Consider the following 24,544-nt stretch of genomic DNA (forward strand, 5'->3'; position numbering starts at 1 on the left):
CGGTTTATTTGTTAATGCATCAAAACATTTGTGAACATGAGGTGGCAGCTTGTCAGTAATTGGCAATTAACTCATCTGACTAAACAGTGTTTATCTGTGGATATTTTCTGTCTAGCCGGAGGTTGACTGCAAGTCTATTGACTTTGGTTCGCACGTTGTCGGCCAGAGTGTTTCACGGACTATAACCCTGACCAACAACGGAGCGCTGGCCAGCTTCTTCAGCATGGGCACCTCCATGCATCTCTCTCCGGCAAGGAAGCATGCCCAGATGCCATCCCAGGATTCTGCCAACACAGATCCGGTCAGCCATCAGTATAAAACTCAGAAGTTGCTCTACACTGCAAAAACACAAAACCTTATGAAGTATTTTTGGTCTAGTGTCTAGTGCAGACATCAGTGCACACTTGAAATAAGACAAAACTAACTTACAAGTCACTTTTCAGTAAGTTATAGGAGCTTCTTTTAAGTGAATGATTTCTTAACATTGATTTTAAAAAGTACTCGTCCCACTGGGAAATTATTTCATTTATAGAAAGACATTTTTCCCATTTAACAAGTGAAATAATCTGCCTCTGAAATATTACTTTTCATCAATATTAAAGAATTATTGACTTAAAACAAGCCTCTGTGTGGTGCTGAAAATGTACTTCTGAGTTAGTTTTGCCATATTTCAAGTGTACTAAGCATATTTGCACTAGAAACTACACCAAAAATACCAGGTAAGATTTTGTTTTCTGACTCAAAGAAAGATTTATTACAGCAGGTCACGGATTTTTGTGTCACAAGTTGCGAAAATTTTCTCCCCTTTTATGTATTACATTGAAACTATAAGTAATAAAAGTAAGTCAAAGTAAAATGAATTATTGTGTAAAAGGACTCAAATAGTTCAGCATTATTCTAACTTAAAGTGGGAAGTTACAGTGTAATCCTTCATGCACAAAATGAATGAGTAATGAACAAGTGTTTCTCTTTTTTTTTGTGCTTGTAGGGAAGTGAAAACATAACTTATTCCAGGAGCCAGAGTTCTTATTCGCTGGGTTTAGAGGAGGTCCATCCAAAGCAGCAGAGTCTTCCAACGGAATCTGGTAAAAATACTGCAGTGCGTACAAGACGAATGACAGTGCTTAACAAGTACAAGACTTATGGAGGATCTTATTAAATATGTAAAAGATTCCTTTCGGAGATAAATTGCAGAGTGCCTGGCAAAAGTATTTAAACTTTAATGTCTCCATACCCGATCACTTTACAGCCTCAAATTTGGTGTATTTCATGTAGATACTCCTAAATTTGTTCCGATACTCAGAAAATTAGCCAAAAAAAATGTTGAAAATTAGCAGGCTAAAACTGCACAAAGTTCTTACAACTAGAAATCTCAAAAGTGCAGCAGGCATGTGCATATTTGTTCCAGTATGCATTCAAACAGACTGACACTGCAGAGTTGGAAATTGTCACTTTTCATTTTGCACCACCAAGCGTTTGGCAGGAGTGAAAGGTGTCGGAAATGGGCACCGTTTTAGTTTAGCAGATGGCAAACATTAGCAGCATATTAGCATGTATGCTCAGCGTACTGTTGAGTCTAAATCCGGAATCGCTACGCAGATTAGTTGTATTTGAAAAATGTTTTGTGTAGCTCCACTCCGAGAGTTTACATAACACTGATTGTAGAATGAAGGACGAGAGCAGAGGCTTTATCTCTTCATCAGTGCTGGGACATCTGGTCTTTGTGGGAACAAAAACCTAAAGGAGGACTCGGTAAAAGCGCAGGGTTCACCTTGCTCTCCCTACTGGCGACAAGGATGCATCTCCTCTTTTGTGTCCTCGCACATCTAAAGTCTTCATCGCTGTGCTCAGCACTCTCCACAGCTGAATCTTTTGATAAGCAAGTCAGGGCTTTTTTTCTTCTGCTCTACAGGCTTTGGCTGTTGTGTTGCTGCATCTCCATTTTTTCTTCTCTCTTTCTTCTCCGTTGGTCAATCACATGAAATTAATTACATTTTCAGAAAGTCAGTAGTTCACAATTTGTCATGTTTTTCTGAGTGTAGAACATGGAAGCAGTGCTATTTTAGTGACTTTTTTTATTTATCTGTGGTATTACAGTATATACTTGCTTTTAAATGTGTAGTATACATTCACACTTCTGTTAAAATACTGAGTTTTTAATACTTAAAGGAGGACTTTGAAGGACTTTTTTGAGCTTTATATCATGTTATAATGTTATTCCCTGTTATTCCATGTTATAATGTTGCTTTGATTATTTCATGCATGTTTGAGAAATCCTTGACTCCTCTATGGCAAATAAGAGCATTAACACTTGCTTATGCAATGCATCAGTTCCCAGCTGAGCTTCCGCCTCACAAAGTAATAAAACAACAGAGCTACATCACTCTGAATATAGTAATATTTAAAGTGATGTGCAGCAGGCATGGGAAATTGTGACTTTTTGTTTTGCTCCTTTTTTAAAGGAAAAAGTCGCATATTGTCATTTGTCACATTAAAGGGAAAAATTATGAAATTATTTTCAATGGTTTCTCTGAAAAAAAAAAAACAGGAATCCTAACAAGATCCACACTTTTGCATCATTACATATAAAGTTAAACACTGGATTATTCATACTTCCACCATATTTAGATTTAAAGTTATTTTTTAAAAATGGTTTTTAGTTGGGAATGTCAGTGCATGTCCCTAAACTGCATAATAACTTAATAAGACAATGTTCTAGGGCTGTTATTGCTAAAACAAAATCTACTCTATTACACTTTAATGAATTATTGAATGTTGAAAAATTACTTAAGCCCTTCTCAAAATTCAGTGTAAAACATTTTGCTGGCATTACAACCAAATGCTTCAGAAAATTGCTCACAAGCGTTTGCGTGTTTCCACTAACATTGGTAACCATTCATCTTTTCTCATGAGCTTCCAGTCTTTATCATCATTACCCTATTTATCAAACTGTAAATATTGCTGCCAGTCAGTGAAAACATGCTGGTCAAATTAAAACATTGCTTTAAATACAAATGTGCCAAACTTTATGTTTTCAGTTTGTTAAATCTTCACGTTGAGAAACCGAAGGTACCGATCAGCACTATGCCTGTTTTTTTGTTCTATCACCGTTACTTGGTTGATTTTGTCTGTATGTATAGATCGGTTTGTTCCCCCAAAACACAACGCATCGTCACCCTGCACTGTTCTTCTGTAATGTGTTCTTATATTATACAGAAATAAAGCCTCACCTTTCCTCTGATGTGGGCACACGCGTAAACCTGACCTTGGTGGACTACTGCGATATTATACTTGGAAATGTAAGTGTAGAATAGTATCACGTACTTGAATTGCAATAAAATATGTAAAACTAACTTTAATGAACATTGTTGTGGGGGAATGCTTTTAAAGCACATGCTGCTAACTGTGTGCCTGTATCTGCATGAGTTGTACAACCTGATATAAATGATGTTTTTATACTGTGGGAGAACTGCTTTGGGTTTATAATACTTCTCATGGTCTGAAGCTTTCAAACTTTTATTTCATTCTGCTGTGTGAGGTTATTTTGAAACAAGGAATGTGTTTTCACTGTGGATTCTTCAGTAGTGATTGGAGAGGAGAAGCAATGAGCTCACGAGAAACGGATTTACCCTCACTCTCGAGTGAGGATTTTCTGAGCATTTTTCTTAGCTACAGATGCGTTTGTTTAGTTCTTTTGTCTACGATCTGCTTCACGACGTATGATCTATTCTGCGTGCAAAGATTGATTTTCTTGACTACAGTGCTACTGAAGACTCTGCGCTCCTTTTCTTGTTCTAACCATGATGCTGCTTATGCCTTGTGGCCCAGACGAAGCTGTGAAGCCAATCAGGGTTCATTACATCTTTCTAGAGGGGGTCTAATGGTGCATCACCTCTCCCTCTGTGCTTTTTGTGACTGTGTGTTGCACGCGCCTGCATGCCTTCAGCTTTGTTGTCATTTTGACAGATATGTGCTCATCAAATGGTTAAAGGCAGCATCTTAAATTGTGGATTATCCATTAAAACATTGAGTCACTCGCTGCATGTTTTTATTGTTCTCAATGTACTGACGTTACATGGAGGAGTGCCCAGCCTTTCACCTGCACGCAACTCTTCCTTATCCTCTTAATGGACTTCAAAGAGGATTTAGATTTTTTTTTTTTTTTTTGAATATACATCCTGTTAGATTAAACACTAACATTACAGTCAACGGTGATTGCTGATCAGTTGACATAAATCAAATAATATGTGTTTTAATTGAGTGTTTTGTTGACAACAGCTTTTCCGACACATAGTTCCCATGTAACAAATAGGCACCAGGACAAAACTGCAGATGGCTCATGGCTCCAACTGTAGCTCAGACATGTGTGACATGCTCCAGTCTGGGGCTTTAATCTGTGAACACGGGAGCTAAAACCTATGTCAGTGTACTAAACCAGTTCACGCGCACTGGTGCTTGGACAAAGCTGAACTTAGACTTAAAACCAAAATTAAGTTATGCTTATGTTAGCCTTTGTTGAAATTCAAGTGAAAAATGGGATTAGGAGATTTATGAAGAATCCCCACATCTGTTTAGAAATGTTTTGTTGAAATTAGTTTTAAAAAAAACATTTGTTTCCTTTTTTTTTTGGGCCTGCTGTGTTGTGTACTTTTTTTAGGTAAGAGGAGGAGAAATTGGACCCTTTCAAAGTGTCAAGCTGGAAATTTTATTCAAGCCAACCATTCCTGGAGAGACCATAATGGACTTCTACATCAGATTCTCCGACACAAACACAAAACCAGTATGTTATTGGTGGATGTTATGTCATGGGAATTTAGCAGAATATTATATAATCAAATGATTATTGATGAAAATGTATGTCTCGGTTGACGACCTGTTCACACAGATACCCATCCATGTCAGCGGCGTGGCGGTCAGCAACCCTGTATGGGTTATTCATCCCAGCATTGACCTGAAGATCTGCACCTTTGACTGCCTTTATCAATACACCATCGTCCTTCAGAGCAGGTGGGTCCAAAAGACAGACAAAGTTGAAAACATAACAACTGAACTTTTTTTTTTTTACCTGTAAACAAAAGACAGCGGTGCAGTCTAAACAGTGACTTTGGGCCTTTTCATACTTCATCATGATTTCATGCATTAATGTATTTCACTGGGATTTTATGTGGCGTGCAGACAAGTAGAGCATGATTGTGTAGTGGAAATAACATGATACGTGGTTTTCAGTTGTTGTTTTTTTTATTTTATATAAAAAAAGATCTGAATCACTTGTTATAAACTTATAGATAGCAAGCGGTATCCCTGATACAACTAACAAAATCCAGCACAAATATGTACCTTAACAAAATGCCTAATTACTAAACAGATTTCAGCTGTTCATTTAATCTTAGTTCAAATACAGCTGTTCTGTGAAGGTTTGTGGGGCTTGTAAAGAGGCAACATTATGTAAAATTTACTTTTTTGAGCTTTACATTATGCTATAATGTTATTTCCTCATCAAATAGAAACCAGGAATGTTGCTTTGATTTTTTTTCATCCATGTTTGAGGAATCATTTAATCTCCCGTGGCAACCATTCAGTGTTGCCTAAACGCTTGCTCTCCTTGAGCTGCTCAGCTCAGATCAGATGAGAGCAAAAAAGCTGTGTTTGGCAGAGAAAGCTGTCCGGCAGTAATTGGACAGCAAGTTACAGGAGTTAACGAGCTTAACATTAGACTCAGATCCAAGAAAGAGAGACAGGAGGATGAGGAAAAGCAGACAGTCATGAAAGCGCTAATGTGTGGTCTAAAGAGGATGATAATTCGACTCCGGTTGCAGCAACGGCTAAACAGCATAGTTATGCCAGAAAAGTTTCTAACTCTCCTTAATATTTGTTGTAGGATGAGAGCTAAACTGGTGGTCAGTGAATGTGACCCTCTAAAAGACTACATATTCAAGGTCACAACCAGAGATTTCTTTTCACAAGGAAAGATTTTGGCTAGAATGGACGATCAATGCTCAGTGTAAATGTTGTTCCAGCGGCTGCTGAAGACATGACTTGGTTGGAGTTTCACCTTTCAACAGGACAGCTTTTCTAAACGTACAGCCACAGCTACAATGGAACTGATGAGCTCAAAGAATATCCATGTGTTAGAATGGCCCAGTCAAAGTCCAGAGCTAAATCGAATTGAGAATCTATTACAAGACTTGAAAATTGATGTACACACATGCCTTCCATCCAACAGGAATATGTTTAAGCAATGTTTTGTCTCAATATATGCGAAGTTGATGGAGACATAGGTAAAGAAAATGTGGAAAACCTCGTATCATTTTCCTTCAGCGTTCCAATCCTGCACTGTGTGAGTTGTGTGTGTTACTGTTGTCTTGGTCTGTCATATAAATTATTAGAAAATTAGAAAATGTATTGAAGTTGGTGGTTCTAAAATGTGAAATACTTCATGAGGTAATTTTTGAATTAAAGAAAATCGTCATACGCTAAATAAGCAAGTTGATTTTAATACTAAACCGTTTTAAAGTTTTGCATCTTTAAGTGAAGCTAGTAATTAATACAATAAAACAGTAGTCATGTTTATATAAAAATAAATGTAACTTCACTTTATTTCCCAAACATAATGTTCTCTGCACCTCGATGTGTAATCTCAGAATACTTATTGTTTTCCACTTCCAACCCTCTCAGCATTCACACTGAACATGCACTTTTTTCTTTCAAAACTTGCACCGTGTCTGCAATAAATCAAGTTTTATGTAACAAAACAGGCTTAGACTATTACAGGTCTGTTTTAAACACTGTCTAATTCACAGCTGTTAGACAAGCATGTGGGAGAGAGTTTAAGAGGCACTGAGCCCTGAGAGAGAATGTCAGCACTTTTCAGACATTTTTAACTAAAATTTAAAAAAAAAAAGAAAACATTGTTTTTGCAAAGCTGCAAGTGGGACAACCTTACATCCATCCAACCATTTTCTGTACCAATTTAATCCTGTTCAGGTTGTCAGGGGGCTGCTGCCTTTCTCCTGGAGTCAGCAAGAGAAGTAGGATACACCCTAGACGACTTTCCAGTCCTTTACTGGGGTACTGAGGAGCAAATTATAAAATCAAAGAGAATATACACAAAATCCCCAAAACATAAACTCCTGAACATGAAGTATATCAGCAAAAGAATTTGCTGGTGCCCTCATACACAAACGAACTTGAACGACATTCCATTCTTAATCCAAAGACTTTAATATGATATCTGGTCAAAACTCTTGAAAAGGTTTTTCAGAATTTTTTAGAATTTTCTTGAAGCTTATTTGTGAGGTCAGATACTAATATTCTGGTCTGGTTCACAATCTCCATTCTAACTCATCCCAAACATTTTCTACTGACTTAGGTCAGGAATATGTCAAGTTCTTCTACATCATACACACAGAATGAGACAGATCATTTGTGACAAATCAAACTCCTCTGCCTTCTCTCAGTGCTAACTACAGAAACCAGAGATCGAACCAGCAATCCACTGATTACAGCACAACACATTTTAACACAACACAAAAAAACTCTAACATTCATTAGTACCAAAGAACCACGATAAGGCATTATAACAATGCGTGGATTAGATAAAAACAAAAACAAAAAAAGTAGAAGCTGCTTATAAATGTTCAGAAATTAGGGATAATGTAAGCTGGAAGCTCACATCCTCTTTGATTTTCTTCACGGCAGCGCAGAACTCAAACAAAGCCTTTCTGATTATGGATATGATGCATTGTGATGCACAGCAAAGGTTAAGAATGCACCAGGGGCAGTGCCATTTGCAGAAGAGTGGTCCATCACCTCTACAGTCATTGTGTCATGTCACTGTGGGGGAGGGAGTGTGTGTGTGTGTGTGTGTGTGTGTGTGTGTGTGTATGTGTGTGAGGGTTAGGGATTTGTGACAACTGCCATCTGGTGCGCTGGCACACCAGCACATGTGACAACATGATGATGACAGTGTCAGTATGAAGTGCAGCTTTTCAAGTAAAGAAATGCTAATGCTTGGACCAGCAAACTATGCAGTATGTCACTCTGCCTCCAAGACAATAATCTGAATACAAAATAGCTTGGCAGGCTTTTGGGATGAACAATGAGAGAGCCGCTGCTTTCATTATTTAAAATTGTCACTCGCTCCCCCACTAAATAGATAACCATCCCACAAGTAGTCTTTAGCTTGTGACAGATTAGTTAAGAGAGCAACACAAAGCAAGATTGAATATGTCTACCCAGCCTGTGTGCCAGAGATTTGAATGTCTCTCTAACGAATTGGACGAATTTTAAGAGGCTTTAAGATATGCAGTGTTTGACTTTTGCCTGTGAACCAGTGATTTGAATATTCCAAGCACAGTTGGCAGAGTTTGTCTTTTCTGTTTCAAACATTGAAACAGAAAACATTGAAACTGGCGCCTCCTCTGCTGGCACCAGTTCGGGGGTTAAACATTCCTGCCCAAACTAAGGCCTTCAAAAAATAAACAATCTTGTTTGGTTTTTTTTCTTCTACAAATTCTTGGTTTCTGTCTTTTTATTGCGTTTGTAGTGACCGTGCTACACCTCATCTTGAGGCATCCTGAGGCCTGTTTAAATAGCTTTCTGGAGTAGGATCAATGTGTTGCTGGTGCAACAGTAAACTGTTGCTAATAAAAAAAAATCCTGCTTCTTGAGTTGCTTATTTAATGATATGCGAAACTTAATTCAAATTAGAGCTCAAATTAAAGCATGAGAGTGTTAACTAGTTCCCTAAAGTGCAGATTATGTCTCCCAATCCAATGACATGGAGTACAATGCACAGCTTTGATCTGCTCCCTTTCAGCTTTCTTCTATTACTGCTTTTTTGTCATCCTCAAAAGACACTAAAAGCAAATGATAATTGATTTATTAAGTTTAAAAAGCTACGTAAATCAACAAGGCTCTGTGTGAAATATAACTGTACTCCTTGTTTAATCCTAAATAATTGTTAATTTCTTTGTGCACAATCTAAGTTGGATGTACCCCCTCACACAGGTATAAAACATAAGTAGGTAGGATTTTTATGTTTGTGCGGAAGAGTTAAATGACTGTCTGACCTGCACAAGTAAGAAATAAAGATTTTCCTTTGAGAGAACCTACCAAGGAACGCCGAGTCAACTAAATGATTTCAGAAAAGCAACACAGCATGCCCCACTCAAAAGAAATTTCATGAACAGTTAAAGAATGTATATTTTGTCAGCCTGGAAAGGGAAACAAAACCATTTCAAGACAGTAGAATTCAAGCCACAGTGAAAGCTGTTATGCTCAAATAGAGAGCGGTTGGTTTCCCAAAATTACTCCACAGCTACAACCTAATTAAAGGACCAATGAGGTGGTTGAGATCCATGCTTACTCCAGGAAGAACCTCTAACATTTTAAGTGATATTGTAAGGATACATTTTAAGAGAATATTCAGATTAAAAACTTTTCCTAATTGTTTTTGGAGGACTTTCAGGATGCATTTTTTTCTTGCATGTTCACAGGAGATTGTCATTTAAGAAAGGAAAGGTGCAAATCATATTCATTGGTGACTTTGGTAAGAACGTGTAAAAAGACAAGAAATTCATCTTTTATTGCAGTTGAATATTTTTAACTTTAATTTGAGTACATTGTTTTCAAGCGGGATAAAAATCCTAACTTAAGCAATAATTGTTTGTTTTTTGATTTTTTTCACAAAAAAAATTGCTAATGCCAAACGTATGTATAACGCTTAGATACTCAGAAAATAAATGTAACTGAAACATTTTTTCACTTTAAATTGATCAGAGTTTCTGACACTTGCACTTGTTTGCAGTATTTCTTTTTATATTGTAGATATGCTTGTAATTAAATTACAAAAGCGCTGCAAATCCTCTGCATTAAAAGTGCTATATAAATTAATTTAGCTTTCTTACACAAGGGTCCAATTTTCTTAGCCAGTTGCCACTAGACAGGCTGCTTATTTTGCCACCACACACAGTCAAGCAGATGGCAAGGAAGGTTAAAAAAAAATCTCTAAAGCTCACTGCTAGAGAACCGCAGCAGAGTATGTCTGGAGTCTCCATAACAACCACTGGATGTTATCTACACCCCAAGCAGTTGTGCTGCAAAAAAAAGCTTTTTTTTTTGTTCTCACATGTCAAGCATACTGTGTGGAAGTTAGTAGATGCTATTGAGACATTTTACACTGAACCAGCTCAGTCAGAGCAGACTAAGATTAGATTTCATGTGCGAACACACCTGATATTTCTGGGCTATTTCTCTTGCAATGACTCCATGGGGACAGTCTTTGAAACACCAGGGCATTTACAATAAAAATCTTGCGGCCTTTGGCAAAGAAGAATTTTCATTTGGTTTCTTAGCAGGATAAAGATTCAATAAAATACAAAGAAAATGCACAGCAGACATAACATCAATCTTCTTCCATGGCTGTTTCAGCCCACAGATCCCTTTTGTTTTTTAAAAGAAATCTTTGGAAAGAGAGCATAACAGAGGAACTGGACCTTTGAAAATGTTATAGTAGAAGTTTAAGTTCTGTCTTATCGACAAAAGAGAGTTGTACCAAGTTTTAGTAGAAGGGTTGCCAATAATTGTGGTACAGAGAACTGTTAAAAACCAAATAACTATAATGTAGGATTATTTTCCCCATTGAATAATTATAAGAAGGGTTCTTCTGTATTTTTTACATGTGACAGGATTTTTATGATTTATAAATCATAAAAATGATTTATCATAAATTTAAATCATAAATTTAAATTTAAATAATAAAATTTAAATTCTAAACTAGTATTTAGCAGTAAAACACACAAAACTTCTTGAAGTTGTTTCTGCGAATTTGACTGGTATCTAAAATATCAATTTATTTCAATGAATTATTATTATTACTACCTTCTATTGAATAGTAGGGTAAAAACACACATGTTGAGAAATTACCATTTGTATTTCAGATATTTATATTGCCAAATGTTTCATCAGAACTAACACACTGTTATATAAATTTGGCATTGACTTGGAAATAAAATTATCACACTCTGCAAGTAAAAACTACAGATCAGCCAAATGATCCTGTTAATTGGAATGGCTCAATGGCCAAACTGATTATGTTGCCATAAATATTCCACCAAGGGTTTATTTGAAGGTTGTCATTTAGATGGAGCACAAACCGAGACTTAATACCTCCCAAGTGTCCCTCTTAGCCCTTGCCTCGGGGAAGCAAGCATCTGGCTGACCCGACCGTTTAAGTGGGTCAGTTCAGTTGAGGGAGGGGAGTCAAAAACGGAAACCTCTGTTGGTGTATTCTGGGGTTCCTCTCTCATCTGTGTGTCATTGAAGATGAAAGCAGACACAAATGTGCTGTTGTACAAATCCCGCCTTCACAAAACAGTTCTCCCTAGTTGGATGTCTTTGCGAATTCTTAAAATGAAGAGACATTTGAATTATTGCGGCCGTCTGTTTGAACATCTGAAAATGATTTGAACTTGAAGATTATATTCTTTACAAGGCAACGCACATTGGTGCCAATCAAGAAAACGATTGTCAACCTGTAAACCTTTCACAGGTTCAATGCATAAACCTATAAAAGATTTTTTTAAATAAATCCTTATAGTATGCTCCAATCATAAAAGACATTCATTTAATTATTTGATTTTTGACCATGAGGTACATACCACCTCATGTAATATTATATATATTTACTTTGGCAGATGTTTGACCTCTAGTTCTGTGTTTTTTTTAAATTTCATAAACCACTTAGATGTTTTATTTCTATTTATGTAATTTTAAAGATTTCATAAACTACATAGATTGTCATATATAATCAGTCTCTCACCTGAAAGCACCTTTTTTTTGCAGCCGTCTAATGAGACTGTACACTTTTTGCATGACAGAGAAAACAGAGCTTTTAAACTGACCTTTGATCTGTGCCCGGAGATGAGGAAGCACCTGGAGATTATACCAAAACGTGGCTTCATCCAGGCTCTGTCAACTTTTAAGGCCCAGCTGAAATTCATCCCAAGGTAAGGAAGGACACACAGAGGATGCAATGTTAATGGAACCATTGAAGCACGGATAATCTTATTGTAAAGGGAAGTTGCTGAGATTCTGTTGACCTTCTATTAAAGTGCAAAGTGTTTTGCTCTTCAGAGGAAACTCGGGCGTCAGTCCTCAGGCTTTGATTCTTTGAGATTTTTAAAGTTTTTTTGTTTTGGGCGATCAAAAAAAAAAATGGTTGTAAAATTGTAAACCTTTAAATTTTAAATCTTAAAATGTAGCTATTTGTCAACTTTTGATTTTCTTTGCCAAAAGACTCTTGAGTTGTTACTTTAATCTCAGGTTCTAAGTACAATAGCTTTAATTTTGATAAATATATTTTTAAAAATCCTTCAAATGATCACCATAAAGTGTTGATGCTGTCTTTCATCCAAATAACATGTAAAAATGGTTATAAAAAGTAAAAGATTAGCAACCTTCCACTTAAAAACAAGATGTCAAAATTGTGGTTGAAAAATGGCTAGCTAAACTAATTATTGTTGTTGTTTAGGCTAATTTCAAGCTATGCATTTTTTTTCCAGGCTAAAAAACATAAAGAAAGATTTCCACTAATTAGAAGTTAATCAAAGGCCATGGGAATCCGATGTTAATCTACTTTGCTGGTTTTGGCTAGTAGACCTGGGGTTATCGAAAATAAACAAGTTTCAAAACCTTTCAAATTTAATGTCGTACCATCTCTAAAGTACTTTTAATGGGGTACCAAAGAAAGTACTTGAGTTTTAATTGGGTTTGTTGAGAATAAATAATTCTGCGTTTTTCCTTCTATCTCTATTCGCTAGTTGCGAAGCTAAAGCTAAAGGAAATGACATGTTAGGAAACGCTCTCAAAGCTAAGGGTAGAGGATATGACATGGAACGCCCTCTCTAGAGGGTAGCTTAGACAGAGGCTAACAAAGGTAGTTACCAACTGTTGCTTGTCGCCATTTTGTCCTGCTAACTCCTAACGGTAGCATGAGAAATGGACCAGCTGTATTTTGGTATTATTAAATGGAATTCATGAATTCAACTCACTGACTCTTCTTCAACCGCATACATCAAGAACTTAGCAGGGAGAACGGATCAATTCTCCACAGGTTTCATGGAGCATTTAATTACACATTGCTGCCCCTCCCCCACCTGTTGCTGTAAAGCAGGGGTGTCCAAAGTCGGTCCTGGAGGGCCGCCATCCTGTGTGTTTTAGTTCTCTCCCTGGTTTAACGCACCTGGATCCAATGATGGCTCATTAGAGGCCTTAGGAGAACATTGACAAGCTGAGAAGGTTGTTACTACAACCAGGGAGAGAACAAAAACATGCAGGATGCCGGCCCTTGAGGACCGACTTTGGACACGCCTGCTGTAAAGTGTAAACTAAGAGTCAGCTGGCTAAAAGAAAGCTGGACTGAATTTACTGTACTTTCCAAGTCAGACCGACTATTCTGGAACCAGAGATCATGTTGTGTACTGTTGTTTTCATATTTTATGTTCATACCATGACGTTATGAAACTTTTTTCAGTTTTTAAAGTGCATACATTTGTATCTAACCGACAGACAGGGGATATAAAAGTGACTTCATCACAGCAGAGCCATCAAGGCTTCTGATAATGGTGTCTAATGACTTTGAAGGACCTGCTAATTCTTTCAACAACAATCCAGGCTCTATATATAGATGGAGTGGCAGGAGTTTGAAAGCCAGGAGAGCGGACAGGGGACCCCCAGGGTGAATGTGAGAGGCGTGCAATATGTAAAAACCTCTGCGTGGGCGCTCCTCTGCCCACCCTCTTTATTTTTTTCCCCTCTCTTCATAGTTAGGCAGCTTTGTATGTCAATAGCTGGGCTGATGTGTTTTTTGGAAACAATGAGAAAATTTTCCCTCCACTTCAAACAGAATGTCAGCGGCACGCGCCAGTCGTCAAATAGCAGGGGAACTCAAGAGGAAAGTGGAAAAATGTCAGTAATCTGTCATATTGAATCAGCAGAGGTTTTAATACGAGGATTAGAGGACAGCTTTACTCGTGCTGCTGCTGCTGCTACTGTTGCTTTTGCTGTGATGGTGCGTCTTTCCAACATAACTACAGCTTCCACCCCCTCCCTACTCCCTGTGCATCACACTTTTTTCACTCTGGCTGCCTTTGCCTCCTGCGTTGTCTTCTCCCACTCTCTCACACTCTCATGCTTGTCTTTTTCTTGGCCTCTCACCCTTAACTGTACTTTTTGGGTTTCTTTCTCTGTGTGTTAGCTCCTTTACTTCTCCATATTCATTGTGTCCCTCCCTGTTTTTATGAAACTTCTCATAGCATTCAGCCATCCACCACAGTTTGTTTTTTTTGCTGGCGCTGATTCTGCTTATGTAATCTAAGTCTCCAGACCCACTTCACTGCACTTAGTTGTTGTTCTGGCAACTGTTGGCCTTTTATAATATCTGAAGTTGTCTTGAACAAGAAATGCCATAGATAGTATTTTATAAAGTGATTTAATAGGAAGCTTAGCTAATTATTACAGAGTGGTAGCCTCTGATTACTTTTTTCAGGGGTATTAAAATAAAGAGAATTTAGTATAAATTGACATCCCACTTTATCTATTTGTAAAAGCTTTAAAAACCACTGATCATTGTCCCTCCATTTCAAGCATTGTGTTAGTTTATCAAATACAATCCCAGTACATTAAAGCTTGTGGTTGCAACATCACTAAAGCACTATATGTCTGAATAGAACAAAAAGATCTTTATGCTCACTTATGAAACACTTAGCAGAGTAGTTCAGAGATTACTTGCCTATCAATGTTTTCTTGCTTTACTCCAAAATCCTAACAGATCATCAGAGTGACACATAACAAACCATCATGCATGTACACAGTCCCACAAAGTTTCTAGTGGCCAATCTACTTAATTTACATGATTTTTTGACTGCAGGGAACCTGGTGAAAACCCACACATGCTTGGGGAGAGTATGGCAACTCTCATCTGTTTTTCTTGACCACGGTGTATAACTTCTCCTCACAAAATATCAACTGCTGCAGGACAGCCTCGTAGCCTTCTCTATCAGGGCCAGGAAAGCTACTGCAGTGTTCACCTGAAACATGCATAGCTTTGTAATTTTCATCCAGAAATCTAAGACTTGACACAAACGGCTACATTCTTAAAAAGACGCGCAGCTTCCTCTACTGAAAAGGTTTTTGTGTAATGATAAGCTAACGCTAATGTATCTGCCCTCTGTTTTTAAATGAATTCAGTCTCACTTTCACCATGAAGGTAATTTCCTGTGATAGATCAACCACTTGATGGCATGACTCAAAATATTTTGCAAGCTGCAAAAATAGTCCATGATTTAAGAAAGATTGGCTGTGCAAAACTTGATTGACTGCATTTTCTTGGTGGATAATGTTGGAGGCTGATTACTTAAATTCCCAGATCGTACATCAACCCACAGGGATGGAAAGTAATGGTAAGGATGTTTTTTTTTCTTAATCCAGATTAAAAGGTTAAAGTCTTTTAGGGCTTGAGAAAACAAGGCAGTAAGTTATGCTGAGGGATCTTGTGGGTCATGGACCCATTAAGACCTGAAAGAACATATGAGTGTGCCTGTCTCCATATGTTGAGGGCATACGGCCTCTTAATCAGCTCGGAGATCAGAAACATAAAAGCTTCAGTCTGCAGTTCAGCAGTAAGGACGATAGTGAGAAACAACAAATTTGGATTAGATTTAGAAACAATTTTTTAAAAGAGGACCTTCATGAACCAAAAGAGCATCCTTTACCCAAAATAGAATTTGGCACCACACAGTCTGAGAAGAGAAAATAAATAATGTGTTCAGCACATCAGCCTGCTGTGTCCCTCCTTTCCCTCTGTCATGGTTGGATCTTCTGTTCCGATCTGTTAATTTTTTCTCGCTTTGCTTTTGTTTTATGCAGAGGCAGTGTGTCATTTAAAATGGCACCACCATTTCTCCCAGCCGGAGCACGATTGGATTTCCAAATCCTCATTATCTGCACTGGTTCCACTCACTGTCACATCCACGCTCACACACTTCCACACACACACGCACACTGTTAAATCTGGATTCTGAAATGACTCATAGCTTTCATTCTTCACACAGGTGTTTGCGCCTTCTCTGCCCTCCTCAGGCTTCTGGGAGAGAGTGAACACACTCTTGTTTCCTCCTGTGAGGGGTTTGTGCTCAAGCTACCCACATCGTTCAGCTGCCTTCTCTTGCCTCATCCCTTCTCTCCCTGTCTTCCTCCACTTTTATTTGTCACCAGCCAGCCCACACTTTTTCCTCACACATCCAAAGCATTATGTGCACTACATAATTTCTTCTTCATAGTATCCAGAGTACCATCTCACATGCTGCTATTCCCTGCTAGGATTTTGATTGAATCGCTGTGTGTTTCATTATAATTTTATCATTAAATTGTCGATTTTTTATTGCTGTGTGGAGCAGCTGTTGCTGATACTTTATGGACTTCTTTTTTTTTCTTTGTTTTTGTTAAGGAGAATGAATCATCTTTCTCTTAAACTTCATTAACTCTCCCTCGGTCTTAAGAGATGGGGTCATTTGGACCCCACATGTTTTTTACCACGGTCCGGCAGAGTTTGCGCTGACTTCCTGTGCACTTTAACGAGGTTTTTTAGGTATGGTTTTAGGAACTGATGGTCTGGACTTTTCTGTCAGTCAAAAGTTTGAGTTGTATGCAGACATCTTGATGATGATGATGATGATGATGATGATGATAATTTATTTCAGACATTTCACCAACAAAAAAACTCCATAATAATAATAAAGACTTTCATGTTTCTAAGTGTAAATACAATACCTTACTATCAAATTTACATACTCAAATACATGTAAATACACCACTTATTCAGTATCTTCTGAATAAGATACTGAAGGCTACTGGTAGCTGCTAAAATACCCCAGTAAATTAGCTAGCTTTTTTGCATCTATCAAAATTTTTCTTTGGTTGCCTGGACAACATTCGTTTTTGCCACTGGCTCACTTAAGTGGCCATCCAATACGACAACACTACATTGGATAAAGCTCTAGAGAGCCATATGCAGTGTCAGAAGCAGAAAACCGCTGCCAAGAGAACCCAGAAATTTCAATTTTTGCTGTTCTTATTTGTTATGCAGCGCGATCAACTGTCCTCTACATTTATGGGTTTTTCTGCTTTAATTTCACTCAAGGTAATATTGATTAAGGTCTTAAAAAGTCTTAATTTGACATGCTAAAACCTGCAGATACTTTGTATCTTTAACCTTGCTGCATCTTGTCCTTTTACAAAAGCAGATTCCAAAATTGCAGTACTTTTGGGGGGATTTAAAACAATACACAAACATAGAGAGGTAAATAATTGTAAGGTGGAAGGAAAGCACCTTTGAAATTTGGGAATTTCAAAATATTCCCAAATGAAATTCTGAAAATGTGCTTTTACATGCAACTCTATTTGGTCAATGATTTGTATAACCACCTTTTGTTGCAATGAAAGATACAGGTCTTTAGGAGGGGAAAGGAGGGTGTGCATCTACCGCTTTTTTATACTTAGAGGTTAATAGTTTTGCCTATTCTTCCCATTAAAATACCTTAAGTTCAACTTCAACACAACTCTATGCCTGACCTGTTTGCTGTGTCTCTTGGTCTTCATAATGCTGTTTGTTCACTCACTTTTTCTAACAAACCTCTTTAACTTCCCTGTGATACACTCTTTTATGTTGGTCTATAACAATTAGATTCCATTGTAAAAAAAAAAAAGTTCAGTAGACTTGATTTTTCTATGTAAGCCACTGTATTTTTTTCAGCCTGTCTGCTTTATTTCCTCCCCATGTGATCCAACTCCTTTGATCCCGGATTTCTGGTTCGAAAACAACTACCCAATCTAATGCATGAAGAGATCGCTGTTTCCTTATTTTTGCTCTGTAAACCTGATGACGGGATCCTTTGAATGGGATTGCTTGTCTGAGCGGTTTAGGTGTAATCTCTGAAGAGCAAGCAGCGGGGCCAACCCCGGCGGTTCCAGCTGATAAAAGGGAGATTACAAGGATGATTTATTACAGATTACGGCGAACGACTCTCCCCTGTGCTGTTTGCCACTGGCACACTGCTTACGTCACTACTAGAAACTTTTAGAGGGCTTAGAAGATAGAAAGACACAACCAAAATGGCTAGTTTGTTTATTAATGGCATTAACTATTCATTATTTTTTGTCATTTCTAACCCTCAATCAAGCAATGATCATAATCTGTTTATAATCCTCTTCCTAATCAATTTTTTAATGGTAAAATAAATTTCAGTATTATTTAAATGACATGAAAAGAGGTACAATTCTGATAAATGCTTATTTTAATTTTTATTATGCATCACAAATGGTCCTAACCTTTCGGATTACACAGGATTTTGCTGAGAAACATGGATATTTTATGGTTTTCTGTGAAACACTTGGGAGACATGTTTTTGTTTTGTGCTTCTGAAATTCCAGTTATTGTATTTCTCTCCACTTGTGTCCTCCACAAATCTTAAACATATCATCCAAAGACTGAAAAACCCGAGACTTGATGCGGATAATCTGGGAATCAAGAAGAGGAGCACGCAAGACAGATCTGTGCAGGACACCGGGCAAATCTGTAGCACAAATTCTCTCCGAACATATGGGCCTGGTGACGCCCCACCAGGCTTTTCCACTCGGCCCTGCCAAGCTAATTCAAGAGTGACTCTCCAGCAGCGACACTATTAGTAGGCAGAACAACGGTGCCTCTTTAAATGTACCCTCTGTGCTCATTTGTCAAGTTATGAAAGAGAGAAGGGAAAAAAATCACTGCGTAATTGCAGAGATTTCATTTTGCCGGGAGAGGCAGTGGTCTTATTGGCTTTGCGGTGCTGTTGTTGTTGTTGTTGAACAGGTTTGCAATATTGGTGAGGAATGGAAAATGTGAGACAGAAACCTGTCCATGCGACTGTAAAGGTGCTGCTTTGTATGACAGTAATGCCGGGTGGATATCTCTGAAACATTTAACAGTTTTCAAGACTTCAGACAGAATGAAGAGCACAAAGGGAACTCTTAATATTGGATTGCTTGCAAGCTCGGTCAACGACTAAGGGGCAAATTTCACAAATATACAATTCCTTGCTTCATGCTAGTCTCTCTCACTCCCTGGGAGGACTTGGAAAGATGATTTGGGAATACAGGTTACTGACAAGATCTGGGAGTCTTGCATCAATCGTATTCACTCATCCACTATTTGTACGTCACTGCCTAATACAGTTTAAAGGCTTCACCATTCTAATTTACTTAGAGCCAAATTGGCAAAGATGTTTCATGTCTGTAATATATCCATTCATTGCGATTTTTGGTGTCCCAACAAAAAGATTTGGCTTTACCTCTATTCGGTTATACTGTTATACTTTTTTATTTATTTATTCACAGAGGAACTATGCACATTTCATTATCCTTGGAGGGATTCAAGTAACTGAATAGAGAATTTTTGAAATTTTTACAAAAGCCAATTTAGCAATTACATACATGTCTGATAAGTTAATTTCTGCTGTAAATTCCAGACACTAACAGGTACCATAGAATTGCACAAAAATCCGTGAGGGACGACCCGGCTCGAAATTCTGTGAAAGAGGTGTACGGAGCCTCATGCCGGAAGCCCGTTGAAAGGCTGTTTACATCATTTTAAACTGTGTGATTGTGAGTGGGAATAAAAATACCATTAGGTATTTTGTTCCATATAACACAGTAGGAGTGTAACCGGTAAACCTTTTATGGATGCAAAAGCAAGAACCCCCCACTTGATGACTTTGTGTTTCTGTGTTTGATATGATGTAAAGCACTTTGAAATGCCTTGCTGCTGAAATGTGCTATACAAATAAAATTTGATTTATTGATTGATTGGTTTTTTAGATTTCACTAAAACCAAGCCAAACAAACTACAAACTAGCAATTCATACGATAATTTCTTTGCCTTCATCAAAAATGAGTGCACATCTGCTCACTTAACAACCATGTTGTTGCTATACGCTAACATTTAGTAACGAGAACATGTTACTAGTCTAATATTATTCCTTTGCTTCACTGATACAGGGTGATACTCTTGACCTGGAAGGATTATGAACCCTCGCCTTTTGTCCGATGAGAGACATAATGAATCACTTACAAAATGGAATAATTTAGATGTAGCCTATGAGGTTCAGCAAAAACTGTAGAATCTGGTCACCCATTTTGAATACAATATCATTCACAGAGTAGCATTATACTGCTCTGTTACTATGAGATAAGGGTGCCATGATATCGATGTGATACACCAGAATATGTACATCGTGTTTTGTATAAATCGCACCTGTCTTTGTTTTCTTCCGACATTTGGTTTGTTACATGCTAATATGACGTACCACTGGTTGGTAGTATGTTAGTGCTGTCTTACTCTTACTGTATATCTGTCTGTTGTCACTTTTGTATTAATAAAAATTCTGAAAATAAACAATTTATTCAAGTTAAAAAGAAAGGGAGTTGGTGGATAAATGTAAGGCAAACATTATAAATACATATCCAGTGTACATGTTATCATGAGAGCAGCACTCAACTCCTGCTGATATTGAGGGAAAGGAGTTTTACATAAGCCTGTGTCCTCTTTGAATCATACTTACGTCTCTCATCACCATGGCTACAACCTACAGTAGTGTGGAGGCGCACTCTTCATCTCTCCCCTGCTTTCTCTGGCAATCCGATCTTAACAGTCGTGGGTTACAGTAACTTAATGGGTCTTCAGGGTCTGAATCTGAATCTAACCCTGACAAAGCCTTCGAGCGGCTCTTGGCTTTTTGACTTTTGAGATCTGGCATCTGTAAAGAAAATCATATTTTGGGAAAGTTAGTGTTGCACCTATATTGTTAGAGCATTTTTTTTTAGATTCTTGCACTGCTTCGCTCGTGACTATAAAAAGCGTTGCTTTATATAAACGACTCTGTTCTCACACTGTTGTTTTTTTTTTTTTCCTTTCTCTGCCTTCTCCTTAGACAATCCCTGTCCAAAGATGCTCAGAATTATTTTGACAGTAACACAGGCGTCCTGGAGGTTCCAATGACAGTGCAAGTAGCAGGACAGGTTTGTATCATATTTTACATGTTCTACTCATTTCACAGGAAGCCTCCTTGTGATCCTGAGGAAAGTGCACTTCCCATGTAAGTGTGGTGGTGCTTGAGTCCTACTTTTTGACAGAAGCAGCATCACTGAAGGTTGTAACCTATTTTGCTGGTAACAGGCTAAAATTATCTCACGCCCTCAAGGCCCAGTTACTCCACAGGCGCTAATAAGCCAAGCATAAAGGTTACCCCACATTGTTTCACTGAAAATGACTTCATTTGCTTCATATGGGCATGCAGCAGCCAAATGCATTAGTTTCTTCTTTTTAAAAAGGCTGATAATGACAGAAGGCTGAACGTTTATAATAGCGTTGCTATGATGACGTGCTGAAGGCAGTGTCGGAGAGAGCAGGAGCTTCTTAAAGTGACAGAGGACAATTTCAAGGCATCAAACCGTGAAGTTAAATTTCTGCTAAGTCATGTTTAATACATGCAGCATTTTTATAACAACTGAAAGTAACATAGTTACTTGATTTCTTAGCTTGATTTATTCTGCTGTGCTATCTGTGACAGTCTTTAAAGGAAAGAGAGAAAAGTACATTACTGGAGTTTGAGTCTCTGATCGCTAGAGATAATGTACAGTTAAGGTTCTTTTTTGCTAGTAAATACACACTGAGAATAAAAAACACAGCTGGATCATGCAGTACGGATTTCAACAAAAGCATGTAACAAAAAATGCACTGAGTACCACTCTGAAGAAAAATGACAACTAAATATAGCAGGTGCTTGACATCACAAGCTGATCAGCTGGCAGCAGCAAATATTATGGTGGACGAGTGAGTTGGTTGATTTTGGCATGAATTCAAAAGTATTCAAGTTTAATTTGAGTTGCAACATGATCAATGTAATTTGTTTAATTTTAATACATGATGCATACTGCACTAGTGAGTGAAGCTGAGGCAAATATGACACTAGCAATGATTATCTTCTGAAACTGGATTGAATCTCTTTAAATTTCTGTCTAAATTTGTTTGATTTTGATACTAATTATATATTCTGCTTGGAATAATGCAGGAAAGCAGAGCATGCAGTCTGAATTCAGAACTCTGCAGGTTGCCCTAACAACTGTTCTCTTTCTGACTGCAGAGTGCAAAGATTATTATACTAACTACAGCCTTCTGGTTTTGATTGGCATGGCATAGGCTACATAATGTGGTTATGAATCTGCCTACTTACTAAACCTTTTCATTTGTAGGTCTAAATATGTCTTTTATATAGACACAATTTCAATTCAATTCAATTCAAAAATACTTTAATAATCACAGAGGATCATTACAACATTAATTAATGCTGTAACTCGTTAATTAAAAAAGAGTTATTGAAGATTGTGGTGGATATTTAAAAGTTATAAAGTTGAAACTCTAGTCAAATTTTTATATTAGGTTTTGTCTGGTATTTCGAAATTTGTGAACTGCAGCCTTGATATAAAAAAAGAGCCCAGAACAGCCGTTGAAACATTTGTGCACTGCTTCTGCCAGCTTTCTTTTTCTTTTTTTCTTCTTTTTTTTGAGCAAATCTAAATCTGGTTCCATTTCTTGCCAAACCGTCACCTTGCTCTCATTTGCCAGCCAACCAATGGTCCATTTCTCTACAAGGGCAAAAAGACTGAGGTCTGAGGTGTGTGTGGCACCGAAGAGGAGCCAAAAACTCAGCCAGGATGTTCCTGTGAAGCATCAAAGCTGTTGCCCCCAGCCTCAGGCCCTGAGTTCCTGGCATTAAACCGTCAGAAACAGTCGCACACATTCATACACTCACCGTTTGGTCGGCAGACAACACAGCAGCTGGCAAGAAATGCCACAGTGACACTGTCCTCTGCTGAGTACTGACATGACTCAGGAGGATGCCATCTTGAGTCAAAACAAGGAGAATAAAGACCTTTTGTTAACTTTACTTGTTTAATTATTCTTACTAATTATAAAAAAAAAAAAATCTGTTTTAAGGATGACCACAGTTTAGTGCTTTAGAGCTCTGTTATTGATTAAACCCAAAACAATCAGGTTTTTCAGGCTTCAATGTCACACCATGTTGCACAGTGATTCATTTTTGCCAACATGCTGTGGAATTTATTTTCTAATTCTGCTGTGTTTGCTATTTACAGGGGCAAACAATCTCTATTAATCCTCCTCCTAGAATAGTCCCGAGCATATGTATAATTATTCCCCCACTTATGAGACAGAAAAAAGTTGAATCAATATATTTCTGTAATGCTGACCATATGCTTCTTGGAACACTGACCTTACCTTTTTTGAGTGGTGCAGTCAAAGTCTTAACCTAAATCCGATGGAGACGCTGGGAGGCGACCTTTGACATAAGGGCGTTAGTTTTTAACATCGGGTTAGGTTAGTTTGCATAGATTTTTTTTCCTTGATGAGATAAATATTAATTTTGCAGTATTTTGTTTGAAGAATTAAATACTTAAATTTGTGTGATCTCAACATGTCAGTGTTCCAAAAATACAAAAACAAAATAAATCTGTAAGAGGCTACACATTTTTACAGCACTGTAAATGCTCTTGCAAAACTTTTAGTATTGTTAGACTTAAATATTATATCCTGTATTCTAATTTGATTAGAGCATTGGAAAATATTGGGTAACAAAAGCCTGGAGGCAAAAAATAAGGTCCCTGTAATCTGGTGCTTATATTTAAATTTTCATAACTCACTTTAAGCTAGTACTGTACGTTTAATACACTCACAGAAAAAACCCACACACGTTATGTTGTAGCCCGATTATGGCAGACATTAATAAAATGAATTAAAAAGATTTATCTTAAGCTGAAAGACTAAAGTTAAACATGATTTCACTGGATACTGTGTGTATTTATTTAAATACGAAACTTCTGTTCATTATGTGTGCTGTCTGTCCATGTTTCATTAATTCCATGCTATTAAAAATTCATGAACAAGACTTGAAAAGTGATACAAGTTCAAGGACAGTCAAAGAATTTGTTTCCTGCAAGTCCAACTGTATTGAGATACCGTATATTAACATTTGCATGATGGTGAAATGAACTAAAGATCCAAAAGAAGAAACTGGAATGAAAATGTGTTGACTCGAGCGATGCTGAATTGTTCCAGTCAAAGTAAAGTGACACCATGTTTACCATAACTAAAAAGGAGGCTTTTGCATTTATTTTTTAGGTGCGTCCAGCTCAATACACAATACATGCTATTGTCACATCTTCAGACCTGCAGTTTGACCATACCGAGGTGGACTTTGGTCACTGTTCTATCTGCCATTTTGTCAGAACCACTGTTTGCCTCACCAACATGTCCATCCTGCCTCAAGACTTTGGTTTTGTGGCGGTTCCTGAGGTATGTTAGTTTAAATGTCTTGTTGCTTCTGAAGCCGTGAAACAAATACCACTAGTGAGACCCCAGATTGCTCTGACT

General features: G+C 37.6%; 1 protein-coding gene across 5 annotated transcripts in view; it reads left to right on the top strand.

Moving 5' to 3' along the window:
• Positions 1-24,544, top strand: part of cfap74 (cilia and flagella associated protein 74) — a 55,631-nt gene that overhangs the window by 16,758 nt on the left and 14,329 nt on the right. For all 5 annotated transcript variants that reach the window (XM_028013107.1, XM_028013886.1, XM_028014691.1 and 2 more), the window contains 8 exons: positions 116-301; positions 989-1,085; positions 3,217-3,299; positions 4,658-4,780; positions 4,886-5,007; positions 11,880-12,008; positions 21,027-21,114; positions 24,293-24,466. In XM_028013107.1, coding sequence (XP_027868908.1) covers positions 116-301; positions 989-1,085; positions 3,217-3,299; positions 4,658-4,780; positions 4,886-5,007; positions 11,880-12,008; positions 21,027-21,114; positions 24,293-24,466 — 1,002 coding nt within the window. The remainder of the gene's footprint in view (positions 1-115; positions 302-988; positions 1,086-3,216; positions 3,300-4,657; positions 4,781-4,885; positions 5,008-11,879; positions 12,009-21,026; positions 21,115-24,292; positions 24,467-24,544) is intronic.

This window comes from Xiphophorus couchianus, chromosome 1, assembly GCF_001444195.1.
Source record: "Xiphophorus couchianus chromosome 1, X_couchianus-1.0, whole genome shotgun sequence".
In the NCBI taxonomy this organism is placed as follows: domain Eukaryota; kingdom Metazoa; phylum Chordata; class Actinopteri; order Cyprinodontiformes; family Poeciliidae; genus Xiphophorus; species Xiphophorus couchianus.